The sequence below is a fragment of the Papio anubis genome, chromosome 16 (genome assembly GCF_008728515.1).
Source record: "Papio anubis isolate 15944 chromosome 16, Panubis1.0, whole genome shotgun sequence".
In the NCBI taxonomy this organism is placed as follows: domain Eukaryota; kingdom Metazoa; phylum Chordata; class Mammalia; order Primates; family Cercopithecidae; genus Papio; species Papio anubis.
Window position 1 is genome coordinate 38,464,399 of NC_044991.1, and position 26,005 is coordinate 38,490,403.

At 46.0% G+C, this 26,005-nt stretch overlaps 1 protein-coding gene across 11 annotated transcripts in view; it reads right to left on the reverse strand.

Annotated features, from left to right (window-relative positions):
* The window catches only part of RIN2 (Ras and Rab interactor 2), a 252,800-nt gene that overhangs the window by 54,852 nt on the left and 171,943 nt on the right, over nt 1-26,005 (reverse strand). For 7 of the 11 annotated variants that reach the window (XM_017945051.3, XM_017945049.3, XM_017945050.3 and 4 more), the window contains one exon: nt 14,757-14,857. In XM_017945051.3, the coding sequence (XP_017800540.1) occupies nt 14,757-14,857 (101 nt within the window). Of the gene's footprint in view, nt 1-14,348; nt 14,518-14,756; nt 14,858-17,664; nt 18,340-23,343; nt 23,551-26,005 lie in introns of those variants that run through there. The other 4 variants (XM_009216623.4, XM_009216622.4, XM_017945052.3 and 1 more) reach the window with 4 other exon arrangements.

The window sequence follows — 26,005 nt, forward strand, 5'->3', positions numbered from 1 at the left end:
TGCTCTGTATGGCTCTGCCCTCAGTGGTAGGACATGAGGATAAACGAGTTAAACAAAAAGCCCCCTAAACCTCCTCTGTGTGTGTAAAACCACACCTTCACTAAGCTGAGCAATTAGATATTTATTTATTTATTTATTTATTTATTTATTTATTTAGAGACGGAGTCTGGCTCTGTCACCCAGGCTGCAGTGCAATGGTGCAATCTTGGCTCACTGCAACCTCTGCCTCCCAGGTTCAAGTGATTCTCCAGCCTCAGCCTCCTAAGTAGCTGGAATTACAGGCACACACCACCATGCCTGGCTAATTTTTGTATTTTTTTTAAACAGAGACGAGGTTTCACCATGTTGGCCAGGCTGGTCTCGAACTCCTGATCTCAGGCGATCCACCAGCCTTAGCCTCCCAAAGTGCTGGGATTACAGGTGTGAGCCACAGCATCCAGCCTAGATTTTTTTTTTTTTTTTTTAAATAAAATGACGTCCTGGTACAGTGGCCTGTACCCTAATCCCAGCATTTTGGGAGGCAGAGGGAGGTGAATCGCTTGAGCCTAGGAGGTCGAGGTTGCAGTGAGCTGTGATCATGCCACTACACTCCAGCCTGGGCAACAGAGTGAGACCTTGTCTCAATAAATAAATATATACTTAAAATTAAAATTAAAATCATTCAAGACAATCACTTTTGTCTGGGACATACTTCCAAGTTGCCTTGGAGAGTGCTCCCGAGAAACTGCAGTTTCTAAATGGACAATTTAATATCATCTATCATAAGATGTGCCAGATTTTTTTTAAGAACAAAAGTGATTTCAAACAAATATTTAAAATGTACTATGAATTTTCCACCAGCCTGGTCAACATGGCGAAACCCCGTCTTTACTAAAAGTACAAAAATTAGCCGGGTGTGGTGGCACGCTCCTGTAGTCCCAGCTACTTGGGAGGCTGAGGCAGGAGAATGGCTTGAACCCGGGAGGTGGAGGTTGCAGTAAGCCGAGATCCCGCCACTGCACTCCAGCCTGGGCGACAGAGGGATACTGTGTCTACAAAAATATATATCTATATATAGATATATATTTTTTCCAGTCTATAGCAGACTGTTAGATCATAATTCAGCTAAAAAGGGATTGGTTTAGTTAATTAACAATATCTGAAAACCCCTCACAGAATGAATGGCAAGTCCCCTATGGAGATAAATAAGGCAGTTGTGGCCCCTAAGTCAAGTGATGCTTTCCTAGGGGAAGTTCCATAGTTCTCTGGCTCCCTTCCGTGTGTCTGTGCCAGCGGCTGTGTCTCAGCACAGTCACTATCACATCTGCCTCGGAGCTGGAACCATTTGTGGTCTACCCTTGTGTTTTATCAAGGTAACCTGTTTTGCTTCTACTTACATGAGTCATCTGGTGACACTGGGATGACTGGGTCAGCAGTTAGTTGGAGGAAGGATTATCACAGTTTCTCAAAAGCAGCTGGGCTTTCGGCTTTTATCTCGGTTCCCCAAGCCCTGGCCGTAGACATGACCTTCTTTCCCTTGTCAGGCTCCACAAGGTATGGAGAACTCTCCCCTTGGAAGGGCGACACCTGCTTGCTTTGCCGGCTTTCCCAGGCCAATCATGGTGGAATCTACAAGGACTGCCCCAGACCTGGGATTTGAAGGAGTGAGCGGCAGGCTCCTCCCATGTCTCTCCTTGCAAGTCTCACCTTTCTGGCTAGGCACTCCCTGAAAACAGTCATTACGAAAAATTCCTGGCTTTTCTTGAAGCCTGAGGGCTCATTCCCTGAAGGTTTCTGGGAATCTTCTAGACTTTTACGAAAACAAAGTTTTTCATTGTTTACATGGTAAGTGTTTAATAAGTGGTTACAGAATGAAGACAATGGGCTAATTATCATTAACAGGGTGATAAGTTCTTATCAATAAAACAAAAACAACAACAAAAGCAGAGCTCAGGTTCCATATTGCTTTTGCCTCTGACTAAATTATGGTTTAAGAGTCATTACATCGTTTGTCTCCCAAACATAAAGAACTGTAGTGTTGCTACTAAGTGGAAAACCCAAAAACAAAATAAAGCTCTAATGGTGGAAAAGTATAGATTAATTTTGATATCTAAATTTTTAATTTTAAAAATTACTTTTTTAGAGATGGGGGTCTTGCTGAGTTTCCCAGGCTGGTCTCAAACTCCTGGCCTTAAGTGGTCCTCCTGTCTCAGCCTCAGCTTCCTGAGTAGCTGGGGCTACAGGCACAAGCCACCACGCCTAGCCCAATTTTGATAGTTTGTAATATCTCAATGTGGTTAGAAACTGACAATATTTCCGATACAGTGATGGATATAGCAAGGTAATCCATGGAGGCATGGTTTTAATTTTAATGACCCTTACTTATTTTAATGGTTATATGTATTCAGTGTGTTTCCCAATTATGGTAAAGATACTGAATTTGTTTTTTGTTGTTTTTTTTTTTGACAGTCTGTCACCCAGGCTGGAGTGCAGTAGTGTGATCTCGGCTCACTGCAACCTCCGCCTCCTGGGTTCGAGCAATTCTCCCGCCTCAGCCTCCTGAGTAGTTGGGACTTCAGCTAATTTTTGTATTTTTAGTAGAGACAGGGTTTTGCCACGTTGGCCAGGCTGGTCTCGAACTCCTGATGTCAGGTGATCCACCCACCTCGTCCTCCCAAAGTGCTGGGATTACAGGTGTGACCCACTGCACCAGGCTGAATTTGCTTTTTCCTTTTTTTTTTCTTTGAGATAGAATCTCGCTCTGTTGCCCAGGGCTGGAGTGCAGTGGTGACACAATCTCGGCTTACCGCAACCTCTGTCTCCCGGGTTCAGGCAATTCTTTTGCCTCAACCTCCTGAGTAGCTGGGACTACAGGCATGCGCCACCATGCTGGACTAATATTTGCATTTTTAGTAGAGACGGGGTTTCGCCATGTTGGCCAGGCCGGTCTCAAACTCCTGGCCTCAATCGATCCTCCCGCCTTGGTCTCTCAAAGTGCTGGGATTCCAGGTGCGAGCCCCCGGAACCGGCCTGGGGAGATCATCCTGTAGATGCATCTACATGCTGTTGCTCAGCTTCCTCCTTACTGAGTTCAAGCTACTAGGAATGTCTCCTGCCATATCTGGCTCCTACCTACTTACCTACCTGTCAAACTGAGTTCAAATCCTCATCCCTTATCTCTGTCAGCTGCAAGTAATCTGTGACCCATCACATTCCTTCCTTACTGTCCCCACACCTCCAGGGAACCTACCCCATTCCACTCTGGTCAGACTTCTCTCCCTTACTAGCCTGGCCTCATCCCCAGGCCATATTCAGGCCTCGCCCTGGGCAGGCATTAATAAAGGGTCTGCTTTAGGCGTGACCAGGGGCCTGAGGAGGAGGTGATCGGCAGAGAGCAAGGTTTACAGAAGAGGAGGAGCTTAGTGGGCAGGAAGAAAGGTTCTTAAGGGTACTGGGCAGTTTCTTTCTGAGTCCTCCTAACAAATACAATCCGCTGCTCAGCTCCAGCCTCAGGAGACAAAGGGTTCTTGTTTCTGTGCTTATCAGGAAATGGGCGGCAAAAATCACCACAGCTACCAAGAGCCCCCTGACCTTTGGCCATCTCTGGGGCAAGAAAAGGAGGCAGCTCCAATCCTTCCAGAAAAACAAATCCTTCCTTATTGCTCGTGAATTTCTCCCATGGACACCCCTTCTAAGCTCAAGTCAACTAGCAAGGAGTGGGCTTTGAGTGGCTTTGGTTGTAAAAGTCAATGATGTTCTTGCAGTCTACATAGTGAAAAAAAAAAAATGATAAGAAAGATAAAAAGAAAAGTCAATGATGAGCTTTAGTTTAGAATTACAATAATTCTACGCCCACCAATACCAGACGTTGGAGACCAGTGCTCCATCCAAGATCTCCAAATACAGAATGCTTTATTCCAGCACGGAGAATGAGATTTAGAATTCCAACAAAAAGTGGCCTGCTGAGTGCAGGAGAAAGTAGAGGGTAGACAGTCCTGGCAGGAAAATGCCCTTGGATGAAGGCAGGTGCAGTGCACGAGGTCTGAAGAAATCCCAGTGGGAACCCCACGCACACAGCTTCAGGGGCTTTCGCATTCAGTCATCAATTTATCTGGAATCAAAGCCATCCACCTCCTGCCCATGTGAGTGCACTGAAATCACGATGATATTTTTGGTAAGGCATGTCATAGTTTCAATGAAATCAGTCCTGATTCTAGTCTCCCTCAGTCTCCTAATCTTCAGCGGTTAGGTGGAAAGAGGACCCCAAGTCAGACTTGAATCAGAGCCTCAGCACTGCCCCTTCGTCACTGTGAGACCTGCACCCATTACCACGCACCACTTAGTCTCAGTTTCCCTGTGTCTAAAAATGGATTCTTGTTGAAAAAAGGAATCTGTTAGCAAAACAAATAAACAGAACCTGAAAAGAACTTCTGATTCTAAGTGCCTGGAATGTCTTTGAAACTATGAGTAAAGGTTCAGTTCCACGGGAGTTTCCAGGATGACTTTTTATTGTCTCCTAATTTTTGGATAGTCACAAAAAGAAAGCGAGGCAATGTGTTTCCATTCTAGGACTGACAAATACTGTTGTATAAACACAACTCTGGAGCTTGTTTTGGCAGCATTTCATGTGACCTGGGAGAAAGTAAAACCCCAAAGCTTCTAAAGGCTGGCTTCCAGCAGGTCCTGGAAGCAGGAGAGTTTTCCATCTACCTTTAGTGTCCAGGCTCAACTTGGACTCTGGTGTCACCATCCTCAACTTTCAGATGGAAAAAGAAAAAAAAAACAAAGCCACTTCTTTTGATATTTTTGTGTTAAAATGTCCATGTATATCACGCTTCTCCAGGAGCCTCCTTTCAGCTGCATGCCAGACTAAAACCTTTTTCCAGGCTGTTGCCTTAACCAGCTGCAAAGGCAAGAAAGGTGCACCCTGGGATGTGGCACTGCCAGAGGACCCAGGCTTCTAGTTACAAGAGGCCAATGCAGGGGTCATCTTATGAATCAAGGACGAGACAGAAGTCAGAGTCCTGTGCCCACCATGGTCCTGCTCTTGGGACAGTAGATCCTTGACCATGTATCAAAGGGAACACAAATATACATCCCCAATGCCACGCCGCGGCCAAGATGCCTGGATAGGTGGGAGATGAAGCCAGGACTTAGTGGGGCTGGGAGAAGAGAGGTGGTGGGTCTGGGATCAACAACTTCTGGAAGAATATTAGAACCAGAGGCCCCTTATGTAGAGACACAGAAAATAATGGCTCATATCGAAGATATCTATCGACCAAAAATCTCTGACACAGGACCAATTCCAATTTGTGTTAAACACATACACACACACAGAGCAAACAAAAAATACCCAGAGAAACTTCAAATTCAAAAATACCTAGAAGTTGATGTCTAATGATTTCTTAACACCTTCAGACATAAAAATATTTCTTTGGAATTTTGAAGTTCAGAACTTGAGCCTAGTTATAGGTAAAAAAAAAAAAAAAGGCCGGGCACAGTGGCTCACGCCTGTAATCCCAGCACTTTGGGAGGCCGAGACGGGCGGATCACAAGGTCAGGAGATCGAGACCATCCTGGCTAACACGGTGAAACCCTGTCTCTACTAAAAATACAAAAAATTAGCCGGGCGTGGTGGTGGGTGCCTGTAGTCCCAGTTACACAGGAAGCTGAGGCAGGAGAATGGCATGAACCTGGGAGATGGAGCTTGGAGTGAGTGGAGATCGCACCACTGCACTCCAGCCTGGGCGACAGAGCGAGACTCCGTCTCAATAGAAAAAAAAAAAAAAGAAAAGAATTTTGAAATGGAATTAAACATGTCTCTGTAATATTCTATTAGTCTGGAGAAGCAGGGAAACCCCAATCCATTCTGGACACAGCAAGACCCTGGCCTGGCTAACACAGTTGACAGCATGGAAATGGCCAGGTGAGCAGAAGAAACCTGCTACCCACCACCCCATATGGGAAGACTAGTGACAGAAAGGCCTGGGGAAATGGATTGTCTTAGAAGGACCACTGCATATTTAGCCAAGTTTTAAGGGCTATCAGTGGCCATCCAGTTTATCTCCTTATTTGAGATCAAAATGCTAGAAATTGATAAAACTGGTCCTGGGTCCAGTTTTCCAACTTACGCAGTTTCCCTAGAGCAAGCAAGTGCATACTTAATTCCTCAAGGCCTTTTTTCGGTCCCATTAAACTCTAAAAGGAAAAAGAATCACTAGCATATTTGGGGTTACGGATTTTATTTCTCCATGGAGAAGGGCTGCTGCTTTTTGAGGGTGGAGGCCCAACTTCCTCAAAAAAGATTTGTAAGAGCGTGTCATGGGAGGACTATTCTGAAAAACTTTTAGGGCCTTTGGTAGTTTTTAAATTCTATCAACAGAGGCCCAGCAGAAGAGGACACAGAAATGGGAACAAAAGTGCATGTCTGCCTCCGGGGAGACACTGCCATTTTCAGGAGGTAAGAAAAAGTGGTGGCTATTTTGCCCAAAACTTCCTCTCGTTGACTCTCCAGCTGGAGATGAAAAGGCCAGATATGGAGTGAATGCTGGCAGAAGCTTTTATTCATTCCTGTAAAAATAAGAAAGAGGAACAAAGAACCTGTTGTCCTGGTTGCCCTTGGAGCTGAAAACAGGCAAAAGAAGGAGCCAGGCGGGCTCCAGTCTTGGTCCCGATGCCCTTTGAGCCCGGGGCACGCACCCTGCTTCACGGAAAGGCAAGCGTTCCATGGATTGGCAGTTTCTAGTATTTAATTGCTTTGGGTTACACTGGTGTTATTTCCTAGCAGATGAATTCTAACTAAGCAGATATTTTATGGCAGAACCAACTGCCAATATAGCAGCAATGCAAAGCCTACAGAGCACAGAACAGCTCCAATATGCTGCTGGTGACATTGTGTGGCCAAGGTTTACTATAAAAAGATAAGCCAGCCACTACTTTGGAAGGTGCTACCCATCAACAAAAACAGAATCAATTTCTAGGAAACTGCATTTCTAGGATGATCAAAAACACCCTTGTTACTCAGTGAAAAATCGTACATGATCTACCATTTAAATGGATTGTAATGCAAAAACATCAGAAGGATACACATCAAAGCAAAGAATTAAATCAGCCAACCCAACAAACAAACAATCAAAAATGGTTTTATCTTGGAGTGGGGGTGGGGTCGGGGTCAGGGTGCTGTTTATTTTGATTTTCTGCGTTATGCTTTTTCCACCACGTAGGTGTTTTACTTTTGGCCATCAAAAAAGAAATCTTAAACGTCCCTTTTAAAAACCTTCCTAAAGATAACAGATATCACCAGTCAAGATAGACTGAACAGCTCTTTAGGGCATTTTTGATCTTATACTTCTTACTCATTCATTAATGAAATTGATGTACCTCTGACTTAGAGGTACCTGCTTCCCACCTGAAGTTCTCGGGACATCTGCTGTCCTCCTGTATTCATCTGACATATTCTATTATGTCCCATTTCATTACATGAGACTCACTTGTTTATAATTTTTTCCCTCCTTAGGTTGTGTAAATCTTCAGGCTCCACTGTCTTGGTATTTTGATAAATAGGATCCACTGAATAAATATTTTCTTTTTTTTTTTTTGAGACGGAGTCTGGCTCTGTCGTCCAGGCTGGAGTGCAGTAGCCAGATCTCAGCTCACTGCAAGCTCCGCCTCCTGGATTTACGCCATTCTCCTGCCTCAGCCTCCCGAGTAGCTGGAACTACAGGTGCCTGCCACCTCGCCCGGCTAGTTTTTTGTATTTTTTAGTAGAGATGGGGTTTCACCGTGTTAGCCAGGATGGTCTCGATCTCCTGACCTCGTGATCCGCCCATCTCGGCCTCCCAAAGTGCTGGGATTACAGGCTTGAGCCACCGCGCCCGGCCATTTTTTTTTTTTTTTTTTTTGAGACAGAATCTCACTTTGTCACCCAGGCTGAAGTGCAGTGGCTTGATCTCGGCTCACTGCAACCTCCGTCTTCCAGGTTCAAGCAATTCTCCTGCCTCATTCTGAGTAGCTGGGATTACAGGCACAAGCCACCATGCCCGGCTAATTTTTGTATTTTTAGTAGAGACGGGGTTTCATCATGTTGGCCAAGCTGGTCTTGAACTCCTGACCTCGTGATCCACCCACCTCAGCTTCCCAAAGTGCTGGGATTACAGGTGTGAGCCACCACACCCAGCTAAAATATTTTCTTTGAGTTTAGTGGTTGCTACATTGGTAAGAGTGTAGCAAAGAGCTGGTCAACCCTCATAGAATTCATTGAAATCATGTTCGGGACACTCCTGATTGAGCTGAAATATGGAAATATTCTAGGGGATTGGGGGTAAATTGATAAAAGTAATCATGGTAGTGAATCCTCGGTGACATAACCAGAAAATGTCTCACCATATACCTGTTGCTGCTACACGGACTGCCCTGCAGCAGTAACAGGTTTGTCAGTAAAGCCATCGACGTGTGATGTGTTTACTCTGTGGACATTCATCTAGCTGGATGTTTATTTGTGAATTTTGCTGAGTCATGTTTTACTTCAGTGGAAAATTATTTAAAAAGCAGCATTAAGTGAAGGTAGGCCTGGTTCAAAAAGCCACAGAGTCGCTAATGTGGTCACAACTGTCCCCCTTGAGACTTAAGGAAGTGGAGCTCTGGGCACCTTTTCCCCAGGCTGAGGCCGCCATTCTTCCCTTCTCATCTTCAGTTCTCACCTCTGGGCAAGTGAAGAAGTGAACGATTGTCCAAGGGAGGAGCCATCTGGGTTTCCTGTGGTTATAATGTCAATGTTGTCACATAGCCACTGAGAAGCTCAGAGCTTCCCAGAAGAGGCCAAAGGTGATGACCAGCTGCTACATTGTAGCATTGAGAAGAGCTGGCCAAGGAATTTTTGAATTCCATGTGTCATGTCTGGTTCTGTGGTGGGGCAGGAGGAGTATAGACATGGGACCGCAGGCATCCCACAGCAATCCACTTGGGCTAGAGGACACCAGCGAGGTGGCAGCAGGAGTGATGGCTACAGGAGAGTGGAGGAAGGGACGAGCCACAGCCCTCACTGACCTGCTCTAGCCAGGATCCCAGGGATCCTGAACAGGCAGCCTGGGCCCAGACAATAGCTTGGGAGGTTGTTCTGCGGATCCCTCTGTTCTGCCTGAGGACAAAGTGATCTTTAGAGACTTGTGTCAGCCTAGAGGGGATGGGTTCAAGTGATGATGAGAGTGGAACCTACCTCAGGCCTGGTGGGCCTACCCAAAAGAGGCCTGCTTCCCCCAAATGAAAATGGACTGTGAAATCATGCGGGAGGGAGAGGGGAGTGAAACGCCTTTATGTTCCCGTACTCGCCTGTCTTTGGAGGGATGCAGTGCGAAGAGAGGAAGCAGGAAACTGCATTGGGAGAGAGCAGAGGACCAGGAGCAAGAAGCCCTCAGTCTCGCCCCTGGCTTATGGGCTTCTATTTGGTAGATTAGCAGAGGCATGGAGGGAGATTTAATCAGCTCCTACTCTATTGGCCAAAGATTAAAATAGCTCATGGTAGAACTGGTGGAGGAGGCACGACTGGAGACTGGGGGAAGGACCTCTGCCCTATTTCTTTGCTAGGGAGGAAGCCTTGGGCCTGTCACACATTTTCAACTTTTTATTTTTTTATGCACCGGTTGGTGGCCCTCTGCAAGAGGTCTCTGATGCATAAACACTTTAAAATCGCTAAGAGACTTGGCACCCTTCCTTTATCCATTCAACAAATACTTAGTGAGTGCATTCTCTATGCCAGATACTGTCCCTGGCACTGCAATCCCAAGGTGAAGGACAGACCCAGCCCCTGCTCTCACAGAGCTTACCTTCTAGAGATGGGAGGCAGAAAATGCACAGATGGACCAGGTGTGGTGGCACACGCTTGTGATCCTAACTCTTTGGGAGGTCGAGGCGGGCAGATTGCCTGAGCTCAGGAGTTAAAGAGCAGCCTGGGCAACATGGTGAAATGTCTCCACTAAAATACAAAAAATTAGCCGGGTGTGGTGGCGTGTGCCTGTAGTCCCAGCTACTCAGGAGGCTGGAGGCACAAGAATTACTTGAACCCGTGAGGCGGAGGCTGCAGTGAGCCAATATCATGCCACTATTGCACTCCAGCCTGGGTGATAGAGTGAGAGTCTGTTTGCAAGAAAAAAAAGAAAAAAAATGGACAGGAAGCAAGTGAGTATACGTCCTGTCTGTACAAGTTCTATGAAGAAACATAAAGCCAGGTAAGGGGGTAGAAGAAAAGGAGGGCTCAAGGGTGAAGGCTTCCTGGGGAAGGATGTGCCAGGCAGAAGGAACAGCAAGTACGAAGGCCAGGAGGCAGGAGCCACATTGGCAAGGAAGTCAGTGGGACTGGAGCTGAGTGATGCGGAGAGACTGTTAGAGAAGAGATGGCGGAGGAGGGGGTGCTGGGGTGTCACATCTTGTAGGGTCTTGAAGGCTATGGTAGTAATTTTGGTTTTAGATGCAAAATTATCAAAAGGCTTTGAACAAAGGAGAGCTGTGTCTTGGACTTAGGTGAACTAAAAGGTTCACTGTGCTGCTTCGCTAATAGCCTGGAGAAAGTGGAACTGGTGGAAGCAGAGGCACCAGGCAGGGGCTACTGCAGTGGTGCTGGTGACAAGTGGTTCCATCCTGTATCTATTTAAAGGTAGAGGCTAGGCACGGCAGCTCACGCCTATAATCCCAGCACTTTGGGAGGCTGAGGGGGGTGGATCACTTGAGGCCAGGAGTTTGAGATCAGACTGGCCAACATGGTGGAACCCCAGCTCTACTAAAATTAAAAAATTAGCCAGGCATTTTTGGCACACACCTGTAATCCCAGCTATGTTGGAAGGCTGAGGCACAAGAATTGCTTGAACCTGGGAGGCAGAGGTTGCAGGAGGCTGAGATGTCACCACTGCATTCCAGCTCTGGGCAACAGAGCGAGATTTGTCTCAAAGAAAAATAAAATGTAGAGCTGCCTGGATTTGGGGATGGATGGGAGGAGGGCGGTTATGAGAGGAATAGAGGCATCATGGATGACTGCAAGGCCCAAGACGTTGGAGGCATGGTGACTGGGACGGGGAAGACCCAGGAAGGAACGCACCTGTGAAGGAACCCTGCCTGAGTGGGCAGTTGGTTACCAACCTCTGGACTCAAAGACAGGATCAGCCAAGGGAGTATAAGTTGGGAATAACCAATGTATACATGGTATCAGAGCCACAAGACCGGGTGGGATAAGCTAGGAAATTACTCCACAGACCTCTTTTTAAAACTACATATAGTGTGTCTATTACCGTGTGTCAGGAACCATGCTGAGTCCCTGACAGCTATTAACTCACTTAATCGTCCCAACAACCCTGTGAGGTAACTCTGTTATTATTCCCATTTTAATGGTAAGAATACTGAGGCACAGATATTTTTTAAAGTACCTTGTACAAAGTTAGTGGTAGAGAGGAGAGGTGTGAAGAGTGAAAAGGAGTGGCTCGGCCGGGCGCAGTGGCTCACACCTGTAATCTCAGCACTTTGGGAGGATGAGGTGGGAGGATCCCTTAAGCTTAGGGGTCTGAGACCCACCTAGGCAACACAGAGAGACCCCAATCTCTATCAAAAATAAAAAAAAAAATTAGCTGGGTGTGGTGGCGGGCACCTGTGGTCCCAACGACGTGGGAGGCTGAGACAGGAAGATCGCTTGAGCCAAGGAGGTCAAGGCTGCTTTGAGCCAGGATTGTGCCACTGAACTCCAGCCTGGGTGACAGAGTGAGACTCCGTCTCAAAACAAACAAACAAAAAATAGAAAAGGAGAGGCTCAAAGTGTGATCTCCAGGTTCTCCAGGGCTGGAGTTTAGGGAGAAAAAGAAGAACCAGTCAGGGCACTGGGGGCAGCAGCAGGACAGCTAAGAGGATCCCAGGGAGGTGTGGGGTCCCAGAAGTCAAGCCAAGCAAGTGTCCCAAAAAGGAGGGCAGATGGACCATGGCAGACGACGCTGATAGGAGACAGGCTGGGAGGTGGGCACTGGCCACCGGGCCAAAACTGACATCTTCACTTTCCCTAGCCTCATTCTGAATGAACTTCCTTCCATTTTGATTGTAGGCAACAAACCACAGTAGTATTATCAAGACCTGTGACTTTATCACCAACAGAAACCACAGAGGTTTCACCGTCGTCACAGCTGTTACAGAGATTGTGTCATTTATGCCTATCTGTCACGTGTAAAAAAGAAGCGCCTATGCCATGAAAGCACACACTGAAACACACACTGAAATCTTCTGATCACTGGACTTCACTATAATTGTTTTTCCCATGACATCCTGTAGATCTTATTTTATGCATTTAAAAGATTATTCAGAGAAGGAGTCCATGGCACAAGAAAAAGTTAAAGATCAAGGTCATCCCAATGTTAACCATGAAAGAGCAACCAAACACTAACACAGCTAGAGGAATAGTGATTCCTAACCTAGGGGACTAGCTTGGTGCTTAATCTGGTATTCCATCAACTAAGGAACCATAGACATTTCGTGGTGGCTGTGGTGGGATAGGCGACTCCCTGTCCCAGCTCACACTCACAGAGTACGAAGCGCAGAGGAAGCTGACTGCCATGCATTTCCTGCAGCCATCAGATGTGCAGAGCCAGGGGCTGGGGGGTGCTCACTACTTCCTTCTGCAGGGGTTTTGCTGAAAGCAACTCTGCTACCTACTGGTCTGCTTTCCTCTTCCCTCCTCTCCCCTTTGGCTGCTGCTCTGTGGCAGGCTGAATTGTGGCCACAGCTATACTTTTCCTTGATCTTGGAAATAACCGAACTGGCCCTCCTGACAGCTCCATTGGATAAACTGGAGAAATTAAAAGCAAACCCACTACTTCTTAAAAATCAGCAAGAGACTCTAGCACAGAAGTCAAAACTATGTAGCTTTTCCCCCACAGCACACAGTTTCCACATCAGTCAAATGCAGACCCAAAGAGCTTTCCCTCCTAGGAGTGTTAGGAAGATGCCATAAGTTAGTCGCTATAAGCAACTTAGAACAGTAGTTTAACATGAACAGTGTTGCCACATGGCCAACATGACCTATGTTGTTAAATAAAGACAACTCATCTTGCTTTTTCCTCTTTCATTTCCGTTAAAAAAAAAAAGCCAAGGAAAATGCCTCTGCAAATTTATCAATTCATGAATTAAGCAACATAGCATTCAAAGTGACATTCATCTGGGAAAAAAGGCTATTGTGGACTGCTTACAGTTATTCTTACATCTGAAAAGGAAAAGATGGAAGGAAATGTGAAAGATTAAGCAACCACCCGGCTCTCACTCTAATACCCACCGGAGTCAGAAAACAAGATCTCGATGGCCCCTCACATGTTCAGAACGTCCTTCTTACACCCCTAAAATCCCCCGTGCTGATATGCAGGGGAAGGGTTTCTGCCGCTCTGTGTCCGGGTGTCTGTCATCTGTGGAGCTTGGGGTTGATCTCACAGAGCCACCTTTCCTGGCTATGAGAGAAATCAGTGCTACCAAAGCTCTCTTTTCTGTTGTTATCAGCCTAGACTCCCAATTAAATTTTAGCTCAACAAGGCACAGGATAAAGAGAAATTCCCTGGCTAAAGTTCCACGATGTTTGAAACTACTCTGGAGGTGAGGCAGAGAGTCACTACCTGAAAATCATTGTGCATTTGTCTAGTTTACGGGGAAAAAATAAGACTTTCACATTGAGGCCAAGAACAATCATACAATGCTGGGTGTGCTGAAAGGAGCAAGGGGACCATCTGGTCCACCCCCATCGTTCTGTAGAGAAGGAAAGGAAAGGGAAGGCACAGAGAATTAAGGGTGAGTACTGTTCCCCCAGAGACATCGGGTGTCAAAGTACCACCTTGCAGCTGCGAAGTGCTGGAAGGGATGGTGCTCTCTCCCCTCAGCGTATGGCGGGGAACTAGTCGGGCTGGTTTGAAACTTGCCTGGACAACCAGAACCATCTGGCTGGCCTGCCTGTTGCATGACTCGCAAGCAAAACCCACTCCATAAATCAGCCTCACACTGCTCCAGGCAGGCTCAGCCCCACTTTCTGGGAGAAAGGGGAAGCTGTAAATGAATCTGGCCTCTAAGGCACGAAGTGTCTGTGTCTTTTTACAGCCATTATATTGTTATCTTGTTAGCATCAAAGTTGGAAGAGGTCACCTTCAACTCCCCACCACCCCCCGACTTTTGCACCCCTTTTCTCCAGGTACAGACTAATCCCTTGCCTCCTATTCAGACAGCATGCAGTACTTGCACAGGTATCGGCTTCAACAGCACAGCACGCCGTCTTCCCTTTGTATCTAATTTACAACCACATCCAGTTTCCAATCGCTAAATGGCTTTTCAGGTTAATGGTTTTGGAGACTGCTGGGGTTTTTTCTGACCTGAGAATGCAAAATGAGTCCATCCTCTTTAGCTGCTCCCCTGTAAGCCTTCTGGAGACTCACACGGCTACACTGAATTCTACTTTGCACACGCTGGATCTCGCTGCGTTACTGTTTCCATCATTGGGAGTAGGTGGATATGGCACAGACAATTTTAGGTTTCCGGGTTCTGGTGCCAGGAGGAATCGAGAGAGTGTAAAGTTCAAGTGCCTTCAAAGTGATTAAAAGAAACAAGCAGACAACTAGTTCCTAGGCCACTCCCACCTCCTACAGAGGATTTCATCTAGAGCTGCCACCACACTCCCAGTTCCCGGACTTCTGAGGAGTGACTGCAAGTCAGCCCTTGGCAGTGCCAGGGTTCACTCGATCTCTTTCTCGCACCCATCACCTAACCGTGTCTCTGGTCACCTGTGGGTTTCAGCGGGTTCCAGGCCATTTTCCAGGCTGACATCTGTCCGCACCATCTCCTGTTTCAGTTCTCCGATCTCCGAGGCAATTGTGTCAATGAGCTATTCAAAGACAAAAATAGTATGACGTCAGGAAGTGGAGAGGCGTGGCATGCCCACAGCGCCCGGGGAGCTCAGGCTCTTCAGTAGGAACAGAGATGACCATCTTTTTCTATTTCTTTTTTTTTTTTTTTAATCTTGGCTCTGTGAATTTCCTCTGGCCAGAGGAAAAAATAAAGGGGGAGGAGGCAGCTTCTCCTTAGAAAGGGGAAGAACTTAGGTTTCGGTATTGTAATAAGGAAAAGAATATGATATCCAGTTTGTTAGGTTTCAGTATTGTAATAAGGAAGACAATATAACACCCAGTTAGCTTTCTCAACATGAATATAGACAGAATAAATACATCCTGGCAAAATCGGGCCTCAATATCCATTTGGCAAGGGAAACAATCCAAAGGAACCCCCTTTGAAGGACTGAAATTCATACAATCATTATTTTGGTTATAGAAGTGAGCTTCTTGAAAAGACATATCCAGCATACACACTGATTTCTGAAGACATCAAAATGATTTCTTGTTCTATTTTTGCACTGCTGTGGAGAGAAGATTGTTGGGGAAAGGGAGGAGAAAGGACTCAGTGAGGCTGGGGTGGGTGAGTAGGGAGGAGGGGAAGTGGGCCCCAGGGCCATCTAGGGGAAAAGGTGGCCCCATCTCAGATCCCCACCTATCCGTGCACCTGCATCTGACCCTTCAGACTGGTCTAAACTCTTTCGCTCTCCTATTCACTCATTCAACAGAGTCTTTCCCGGCGCGTACTAGGCACTGTAAGTGTAGAGTAGCTGTTCTCAAGGGTGCCACTCTGCTCACTATTTTTTGAAAACATAGTAATTTTTCATACAAATGTTATTTACATCTACAAAAACATAGTAATTTTTCATACAAATGTTATTTACATTAACATGTAATAGGTCCATTATTGTTTTAAAATAAGCATTTTAAAATTTCTTCATTTAAATTTCTAATATAGCAACTATTTATAGATATGATTCACACACACGTAAGTTCTTTGGGGTCCTCAATAATTTTTAAGAGCATTGGCCGGGCATAGTGGCTCATGCCTGGAATCCCAGCACTTTGGGAGGCCGAGGCAGGCGGATCACTTGAGGTCAGGAGGTCAAGACCAGCCTGGCCAACATGGCAAAACCCCATCTGTACATAAATACAAAAAAAATTAGCCGGGCGTGGTGGTAGGCGCCTGTAAGTCCCAGCTACTCCAGAGGCTGAGGCAGGAGAATCACTTGAACCTAGGAGGTGGAGGCTGCAGTGAGCCGAGATCATGCCACCACACTCCAGTCTGGGCGACAGAGTGAGGCTCCATCTCAAAAAAATAACAACAATAATAATAATTTTTAAGAGCATCAAGGGGTCCCGAGGCTAAGAAGTTTGAGAACCACTGCTCTCACTAAAGAGAAATGTTGTCTTGTCTCAAGTAGCTTTTATCTCACCCAGACTCTGGGAGGGAAAGTTCATTTGTGCTTAAAGCTTGTTCTAAAATGTGACCTCATCTATTCACTCATTATTTCGACTTTTATGGGCTTTTGCTTCATGCCAGGCACTACAAATGGGCAGTGGAGCTGAGAAGATCTCAGTTCTGGAGATGAGATTCTGGTGGGGCAGAAAGACACCAGAACCAAGCACTGAGCAGTTCCAGAATGAAGACAGATGAAGGTAATGCTGTGGGAGCAACGAAGGGGCCACATGGACCAGGGCGGGTGGGTCAGGCCAAGTCTTTTTTAAGTGATAGAGCCTTGAATGACAAGAATGCCATAAAAAGATCAAAGGAAGAGCCCTCCACATGGAGAGAAAGTTCTGGAGCTGAGGAAGGTGTGCCGGAGGAGAAGCAGGCAGGGATCAGATCTTGCCAACTTCTAGATCATAGCATTCATCACTTTGAGTCTTCTGTGGTAAGAACCACTGGAAGGTCTTAAGTAGGGGAATGGCATTTTACAAGTGTTTTATGGTCTAAACCGATCACCTTGGCACTGAGGTGGTTGGAAAGGGTGAGACGAGAAACAGGAAGACCAGCTAGGAGCAACTACAGTGGTCTAGGCAAGAGATGATGTAGCTTGGACCAAGGTGGTAGCAGTGGAACTAGAAAGAAGGGGGGAATTTAGGAACTATTTGACATAGAAATTGATATAATTTGATGGATTGAATGTGGGGGTGGTGGAAAGAGAAGAATCAAGGATGGTTCCCAAGTGTTTGGTTTGAGCAATTAATAAATGGCATTGCCCTTGACTGAGATGGGAGCAATGGGGAGGAATTAGACCTGAGAAGGAAACCACGTTGAACTTTGGGCAGGTTAAATTTTATTTCAGTTGCTTATCAGCCATCAAATAAATCTGTAAAGTAGCTTCTGACACTCTGCAAGGAGATTTTTCTACATTTGGAAGTCACTGGCACGTGTGGTTGGCATTCTAAAGCACTGTGGCAGGGACAGATTATCTAAGGAGAGAGGTCAGTGGAGAAGGGGGCCCAGCAGATAGCTATGGATACTCCCAGGACTTAGAGGGTCAGAAGAAGGGAAGCCAGCCAAGCCCTTCATGCTTGATCCATCCCCTCGGTGCCTGTGACTGCAGTAAGGACCAGAAGGGGAGCTTCCAGAAGCACTGGGGCCTTGAGAGAGAAAATGATTAGGAGATTCTATTTTATACACATCTCTGCGGCAAAGTTTCTTTTAAAAGTCTGACAATGCCAAATATTCTAGGATGTGGGAAAACAGGATCCCCTTTGTCTTTCTCTGTTTCCTGTTGCTATAACAGAATACTACAGACTGGCTAATTTATTGAGAACAGAAGTTTATTTGGCTCACGGTTCTGGAAGCTGGAAAGTCCGAGAGCATGACTCTGGCATCTGGTAAGGGTCATCCCATGGCGGAAGGCAGAAGTGAGTGGAGACAGGGAGAGGAAATCGGCCAAGCTCATTCTTTTTGACAGGAAACCACGTCTTTGAAAACGAACCTACTACCAAGATAATGGCATTAATTCATTTGCGAGGGCAGAGCCCTCATGACCTAATGATGTCTTAAAGATCTCACCTTTTAATACCATTACAATGGCAATTAAATTTCAACATGAGTCTTAGAGAGCATATTCAAACCATGGCACCTCTTACACTGCTGGAGGAGTATTGACCTCAGAGTTACTTTGGAAAGCAACTTGGCAACATCTTGTAGGGTTAAAGATACACAAACCTATATGTGTACTTTAGAGACTAGACTTGCACGTGGGCACAAAAATACCTTTGCAAGAATATTTGTTGCACCATTATTTGTGAGAGCACCTAAGGGTCCATTAATAGAATAGATAAATTAATTGAAGTATAAAATGCTACATGGCAATTAAAAATTAATGAACCGGAACTGTATGTATGAACACATGCATAAACATAAAAGCTCAAAAGGCTTTTTTTGAAAGCAAAAAAAAGGCAAATCAAGAAACATTACATTCAGTATATGAAGTTTAAAACCATGCAAACGTTCCCAACACAAAGAAAAAGATACATGGATGGATATCCCAGTTACCCTGATTTGATCATTACATATTACATACATATATCAAAATATCACCTGTACACCCCAAAATATGTATAACTATGACAAATTAACAAATAAAAATGTATCTCAATAATATTTATATCGATAACATGTTGATAGGATACTATTTTGTCTATGTTAAGTTTAAAAATATATTATTAGGCCAGATGTGGTAGCTCATGCCTGTAATCCCAGCATTTTGGGAGGCCAAGGTGGGAGAATTGCTTGAGACCAGGAGTTGGAGACCAGCCTGGACAACATAGTGAGACTCTGTTTCTATAAAAAAAAATTTTTTAAATAAAATACTGTTACATGTTATATTATTAAAATTTTAAAAACACGCAAAACTGTACTGTATGTTTATAGATACATACATAGGCCCAAAAGCTATCCCAATATGTATGGGGTTATAACCCTAATCCAGGATAGTGGTTACCTCTAGACAGGAGAAATGGATGAAAGTGTTCACAGGCCAAGTGGCTCGGTCACGTGTGAGATTTTATTTATGTATTTATTTTGTAAAGACATTTTCTCGCTGTGTTGCGCAGGCTGATCTTGAACTCCTGGACTCAAGCAATCCTCCCACCTTGGTCTCCCAAAGCTCTGGGACAGCAGACAGGCGCCACTGTGCCTGGCAAGATTTTATCTCTTAAAATGAAATGGTGAAACGATGACATTTGACAGCGCTGAGTGATGGGTATTTTAGTGTCATGTGTGGTTTTCTGTATGCTTAACGCGCTTTGTAACCAAAATTTTAGAAAACCAAGACAAAGAAAGGGTGGTGTGCATGAAAATGGAAGGAGTGAAGGGACTAAAAAGGTAGAAGCAAGGAAGGGGTTCAGGGGAGTCTGGGCGGCTCTGCTGAAGTCCCACCACCCTGGGACTAGGCCCTGCTTCATTCTGGACTGTGGCTGCGGCACCAAACAGGAGAGCCACACACCCACCAGAAGCAGAGGGCCTTGTGAGGGAGGGCCAGCCACAGCCTCTGGCAAACCTGAAAGAGAGGACTCCCACCCCAGAAGGAAGCCCCGTCACTGGCTACATTTCCCTCTCCACACTTTGGTTACCTTCACAACCACCATACTGATTTGGGCATAAAAACCCCAAATGGCCTTGATTCTCATCGGAATGGGCAGCAGCTGATTCCCTCCAGCCAGGCTGTTTTTGTCTGGGTACCACTCTTGCCGATGCTGTTGGCTGGATCTCCAGACCTCCAAGTTTCCTCCTTGATTCCTTCTCTACATCTGGCCACACACAAGAAGCTACAATCTGTGGCTGTCACTCAGGAGCACTCCCATGCCAAGTCACCAATCATGCCATGCCACCTATCTCTAGTGCAGAGGAAGGCGCCATGACCCCAAGGCACGAGGGTGGACAAGCACAGAGGTTGCACTTGACTGGATCGCTGTGGACCCTTCCCTGCTGGATGTGGGGATTTTTTTTTTTTTTTTTGGTCCCCCGAATCCCCTCAGCCCCACCTCCCCCCGCACCAGCTTTTCCCTCCCCTTCCATTCAGTCCTGACTCACTTGTCCCAGAGCACAGAGGGATTTAATCTCACGAATGGACCGGAGTTTAGTGTTCCAGGGCCAGTCCTCCCTCTCAGAATCATGTGTATATACCCCCTGGGCCCTCCGCCAGCAGCAGTTAGCATCACAAAACACTTCTTCCCGTCTGGGGATTGGATTTTGTCCCACTGAAGGGATTTTGCGTGTTTTTTAAAGTTGTTTTTGGACAAGTTTGTGTTGATTTATTTGTTTGTTTCTAATTCTCACAGACTTTCAATCTCATCCCTTACACTTGCTTCTTCAAAATTTCCTTCTTTGAGGGCAGAAATAACTTGTCACCCAACAAAGGAGGCCAGTTTTAATGTCAGCTTTCCCATGTCAAAGTCAATAGCAGTTGGTGCTACAGGCCCGATGTGGTGACTCACGCCTATAATCCCAGCACTTCAGGAGGCTGAGGCGGGTGGTTCACTTGAGGTCAGGAGTTTGAGACCAGCCTCGCCAACATGATAAAACCCCATCTACTAAAAATACAAAAATTCGCTGGGCATGGTGGCATGTACCTATAATCCCAGCTACTTGGGAGGCTGAGGCAGGGGAATCGCTTGAACCCGGGAGGCAGAGGTTGCAGTGAGCCAAGATTGAGCCACTGCCCTCCAGCCTGGGTGACAGAGCCAGACTGTCTCAAAACAAAACAAACAAACAAAAAACCCAAAAACAAAAACACAAAAAACTGGTGCTACTAACTGAAGTTTCTCCAGACCCACTTACACAACCCCAGCCTCCAACACATCCCTGTACCTGTGCAGAATTCCTGCAAGTAGGGGGAGGGGCTGTCTACATATCTGCAAAGCTGGTGAGTGAGTGCCGCTCGCTACAGCTCTGCTCGGCTGTGGACACCTGGGAAAGTGGTGGCGGAGCCACGTGGCTGTGATTCAGTGCAGCCAGAGGGTCAGACAGGACAAGGCTGGCAAGGCACAAAGTTGGTGAGACGATGGTTCTTATATCAAACACCCTACACAGCTGCATCATTCCCAGAAAACCCCACAAGCAGCAACAAAGACCCCGACCCAAGGGATAGCCACCTATCCTTATAGAGCACAGCAGACCTCCACTGAGAGCTCGCCAGGGCATTGCCTGTGTTTGCTTTTCCCTGCAGGCATGTACAGCAGGACAGAGGGGGTGACGTGCTGCCTTTAGAAGCTGGGAGAGAGTGGGTTGCTGGCCTGGCTGGGGACTTCCAGGGAAGAAAAGGGGGTGCTGGTGACCACAAGAGGGAGAGGAAGGCAGGCCAGGGGTTGGGTCCACTCCCTCGTCCTGCATTCATGCATAACACACCTTGAGAAGCCCGAGGTGTTCACCTGAGTTCTCCTGCATAAGAGCTGGCATCCTGGCCAAGGGCGAGAGAACAACTGGAGAAGGCCCAAGTTCTTTCCCAGCCCTTTGAGGTCACACCCAGGGCTGGGGCTGGGCAAGGCTGGGCCTGCTGAGTTCCAGTCTGGTGCAGGAGTCTACAGTAATTTGTACCATTTTGTAATCATTCTACGTAATTTCTCAGTAGGCGGGGACCTCATCCAAAGGGCCCTTCTTCAGGCAGCAACCTTGTGCAATTTCGAGGCAGTCTGGCTTGCAGCTCTGACTGGTGACCTGGCAGCTGGGAGTACCAGCTTTTGGCTCAGAAAAACCTGTCTTTAAATCCTATCTCGAGCCCCGGTTGGCTGGGTCACCTTGGGCGACCCATTTGGGTGCCCTCATCCTTAAACCCCCAAAGCTAGGGCTGATGATATCAAGGGAAGGTCACTGGAGGAATAAAATGGACAATGAGATTAAAATACTGCAATAGGCTGGGCACGGTGGCTCACGCCTGTAATCCCAACACTTTGGGAGGATGAGGTGGGCAGATCACCTGAGGTCAGGAGTTCGAAACCAGCCTGGTCAACATGGTGAAACCCTATCTCTACTAAAAATACAAAAATTAGCCAGGCGTAGTGGTGTTTGCCTGCATTTCCAGCTATTCTGAAGGTTGAGGCAGAAGAATCGCTTGAACCCAGGCGGTGGAGGTCGCAGAGAGCTGAGGTCACACCACTGCATTCCAGCCTGGGCTACAGAGCGAGACTCTATCTCAAAAACAAAATAAAACACTTCAATAGGCACCTAAATACTCTCTAATACTCTTCCTATTTAAACGATCTCTTGTCCAGGTGCAGTAGCCTATGCCTATAATCCCAGTTCTGTGGAAGTCCGAGGCAGGAGGATCACTTGAGCCCAGGAGTTTGAGACCAGCCTAAGCAACATAGAGAGACCTTGACTCTACAAAAAATTAAAAAATTGGCTGGGAGCGGTGGCTCACGCCTATAATCTTAGCACTTTGGGAGGCTGAGGTGGGTGGATTGCCTGAGCTCAGGAGTTTGAGACCAGCCTGGGCAACACGGTGAAACCTCGTCTCCACTAAAATACAAAAAATTAGCTGGGCATGGCAGCGTGCACCTGTAGTTCCAGCTATTCAGGAGGCTGAGGCAAGAGACTTGCTTGAATCCAGGAGATGGAGGTTGCAGTGAAGCGAGATCACGCCACTGCACTCTAGCCTGGGCAACAGAGCGAGACTCCATCTCCAAAAAAAAAAAAAAAAAAATTAGCCGGGCATGGTGGCGTGTGTCTTGTAGTCCCAGCTACTCAGGAGGCTGAGGTAGGTGACTCACCTGAGCCCAGGAGTTCAAGGCAGCAGTGAGCCATGATGTTGCCACTGCACTCCAGCCTGGGCGACAGCACGAGACTCCATCTCAAAAAAATAACAATAATAAAACAAACAAACAAATAAATAAATAACAAATTATCTCTTCATATTAATGGCATTTGTTATTAACCAGAGAGCTGATACTAAAAGACACTTAAAACGGATTCATATACCTCCCATCCTGGAAAGAGATCATTTAATCACCAGCAGCAGAGACCTGGGACTACAAAGAAACAGTGTCTGTGGAGTCCAATCTCCTTCTGCCTGTCTGCTTAGAAGCCTGTAACCTAGAGATTTGCCTACTAGGCGCCGAATGTCCCCTAATAGAGGGAAAAGTTGTTGTATGCTTCTTTGCATGCATAGGAAGCTGCAGGGAGGAGGGTAAAGGGAGGGACCCCAAGTCTTGTTTTCTTTCTTTTAGGGTTACATAAAAGGAGAAAAATTATCTTGAAGGTCAAGTAAAAGTCAAATAAGAAAGTGCTTATGGCACAAGTCGTGATACAGAGCTCTTCAAATTCCAAGTCTCATTCAGGAATGTTATCAGTGGTTTGAAAAGGGATGTGTTTCTGATACGTTGAAGACTTGAAACCTAGGGTGTGGGAAAAGTCAAGTCCTTGGCTCCCGGCTATGGAATTTCCATTCCCCAAGGGCATCAACTTGGCCTTGAGGTGTGGTAAGCATTTATAATCCCGGAATCAGCTCTGTAGTATCAGACCTACCTCCAGATTCTAAAAAAACACATTACCCAAACAGTTCTCTCTACCGTCTGCTTCTGCTTGGCTGAGGAACCTCCTGGTGTGGTGGGTACCTCTCATGTAAGGGTTTTTCTAAACCAGTCTGGAAAATAATGAGCTTCCTTCAAACTTTCAAATGACCTTTGCCCCCAGGAACTGTCACCTGGGAAACAAAAAGGTAATGGAGGCTTTTGGCCTTCACTTGCAGATGGGCACCTGGACAATAATAGCGCAAAGCGCAGAGGGCACCTGGACAGCGGCCTTAACGCCAGAGGGCACCTGGACAACGGCATAAAGCGCCAGAGGGCACCTGGACAACAGCGCCAAAGCAGAGGGGCACCTGGACAATGGCCTTGTAAAGGCAGAGGGCACCTGGACAATGACGCAAGCGCATCTTTGCAGAACAGTGCTTCTTTTCTTTCAACTTTGTGTGTTACTCCTCCCAAAGGTGTTTGCATTTACATTTTTGAAATTGTAGTTACAAACATCACAAATGAACATATTTTAATTAAAGAAAATAAATGATTGTAGTTGAAAGTAATCTCCCTTGACCATCACCCATAATCTCCTTCACTTACTCAGATGTAACCACTGTAATCAGTTTTGTGTGTATCATCCTTGAATGGTATCATCTGTGTTTTCTCCACCCAATGGAATTGTACTGGCTTACTAATTTCACACAACAAATTGTAATGAGGTTTATCCACATTGACACATGAAGCCCTGGTTCAACTGTTGTAAGTGGGAATGGTTTTCCACCATAGGGATATACCACAATCCACATATCCATTCTATTTCGATAGACGCTTAGTCGTTTCCAGCGTTTTGCTATCCATCACAGGCAGGGCTGTGATGGTCACCTGTGTGCATGTTCCCTTGAGTACTGTGTGAAACCTCAGAGAAAATACCGGGGTCTATGCATGTAGCAGGTTCTGAGCTGGTGCCACAGTGCTCCCCGGGTGGCTGTGCCCTTCTGCACTGCCCCTGCCATCTGTGAAAGTGTCCACACTGCTTGTCAATGATTGATATTATCAAACATTTAAACAGACCAATCTGATGAACAGAAATGATTTTGTTTTGTTTTCATTTGCTTAGCCCTGATTAAATTTGTATCGTTTATTTCTATTTCCTCTTGCAAGGAATTGCCTTTCCATTCATCTGTTGCCTATTTTGTGGTTTCTTGATTTTCAAAAATTAAGTTGCGTAAGTTGGTTGTGTATATGAATCCATTGTCTGATATGTTTCACATATGTTCTCTTTCATTGTTTTTCTGCCTTTAAAATTTTCTTATGCTTTTAATGATGATAGAAGCAAATTTATCCAAGTTTCCAATATGGCTGTTGCTTATTAACTCTTGCCTAGAAAGAAGTGCCTCATCTTGAAGTAATAAAGTCTCCTTTATTTTCTGCTAAGACTTATACAGTGTATACAGCTTTGCCTGTTTATAGATGATGTATTTATTTATTTGTAGGCCTTTCATTCATCTGGAATTTAGTTTTGTGCATGGTGTAAAGTCAGGACTAGGCAGCAAGAAATAACTACAACATGGCCAGAGCTGAGTTCCTCCAGCCTGTTAAGCACTGCACCCTGGGTTGGCTCTGCCTGCCTAAGGCACCTTCTGCAGGCTAAGGAATGTGCCCAGAGGGTAGTTTTTTGTGTTTTGTGGGTTTTTTTTGCAAATTTACCGAAAGGCTGGGGTGTGGTGAGAGGAGGGGCATTTCAAGGGTAGGGAGTATGAAGTAGGGGTATGGAGGTGGGAATTGCAGAGGCAAGAGGTATGAAAGGTATATGGAAGGTGGGGATATGGAGGTGGGCTATGAAAGGTGGGGGTATGGAGGGTATGGAGGTGGGGTATGAAGGTGGACTATGAAAGGTGGGGGTGAAAGTGGGGAGTGGTCGGGAAATCTCAATCGGGGAAATTATAAAGTGCGAGGAAGTATAAGTGAGGAGGTCGGGATCTCGGTGGGAATGCCAGAGTAAAGGTAGAAGTGGGTATGAAGGTGGGAATAAAGGTGGGAATTAAGTGAAGTGTCAGGGTATGAAGTCGAATTATCGGTCATGAGTCGGTGTCGGAGAGTGCGATCATGAAATTGAGTTAGAATTGCGTGGAGTCACGGAAGTGGGAATCGTCCGAAATCAAAGTCGAAATCAAAATCGCGTCGAAAATCATCCCGTCTCAAAAGTCGAGAATCAAATCCGAAATCCGGCGTCGAAATAAGATCAGTGTCGAAATCTCGAAATCGTCCGAAATAAATCCGGGAAATCTCGAGAAGTCGTCCTAAAAGTCGAAAATCATGAAATATCGAAATCGAAATCTCGAGAAATAAGTCGAAACCTCGCGTCGGAAATATCGCGTCGGGAAATCATCTCCGGAAATGAAAATCGGAAATGCTCAGCGTCAGACATCTCGGCGTCGAATCTCGGCAGAAATCAAGATCGTCAGGAGTATCATCCGAAATGCTCAAAGTAAAATCATCAGAGGAAAATCTCGGGGTATGAAATTTAGGTATGAAGGTGGATGTATGAAGAGGTGGGTATGGAAGGTGGGGTATGAAGGTAGGAGTATGAAGGTGGGGGTATGAAGGTAGGAGTATAGAATTAGGGGTATGAAGATTAGGGTATGAGGTGGGGGGTATAAAGGTGGGAA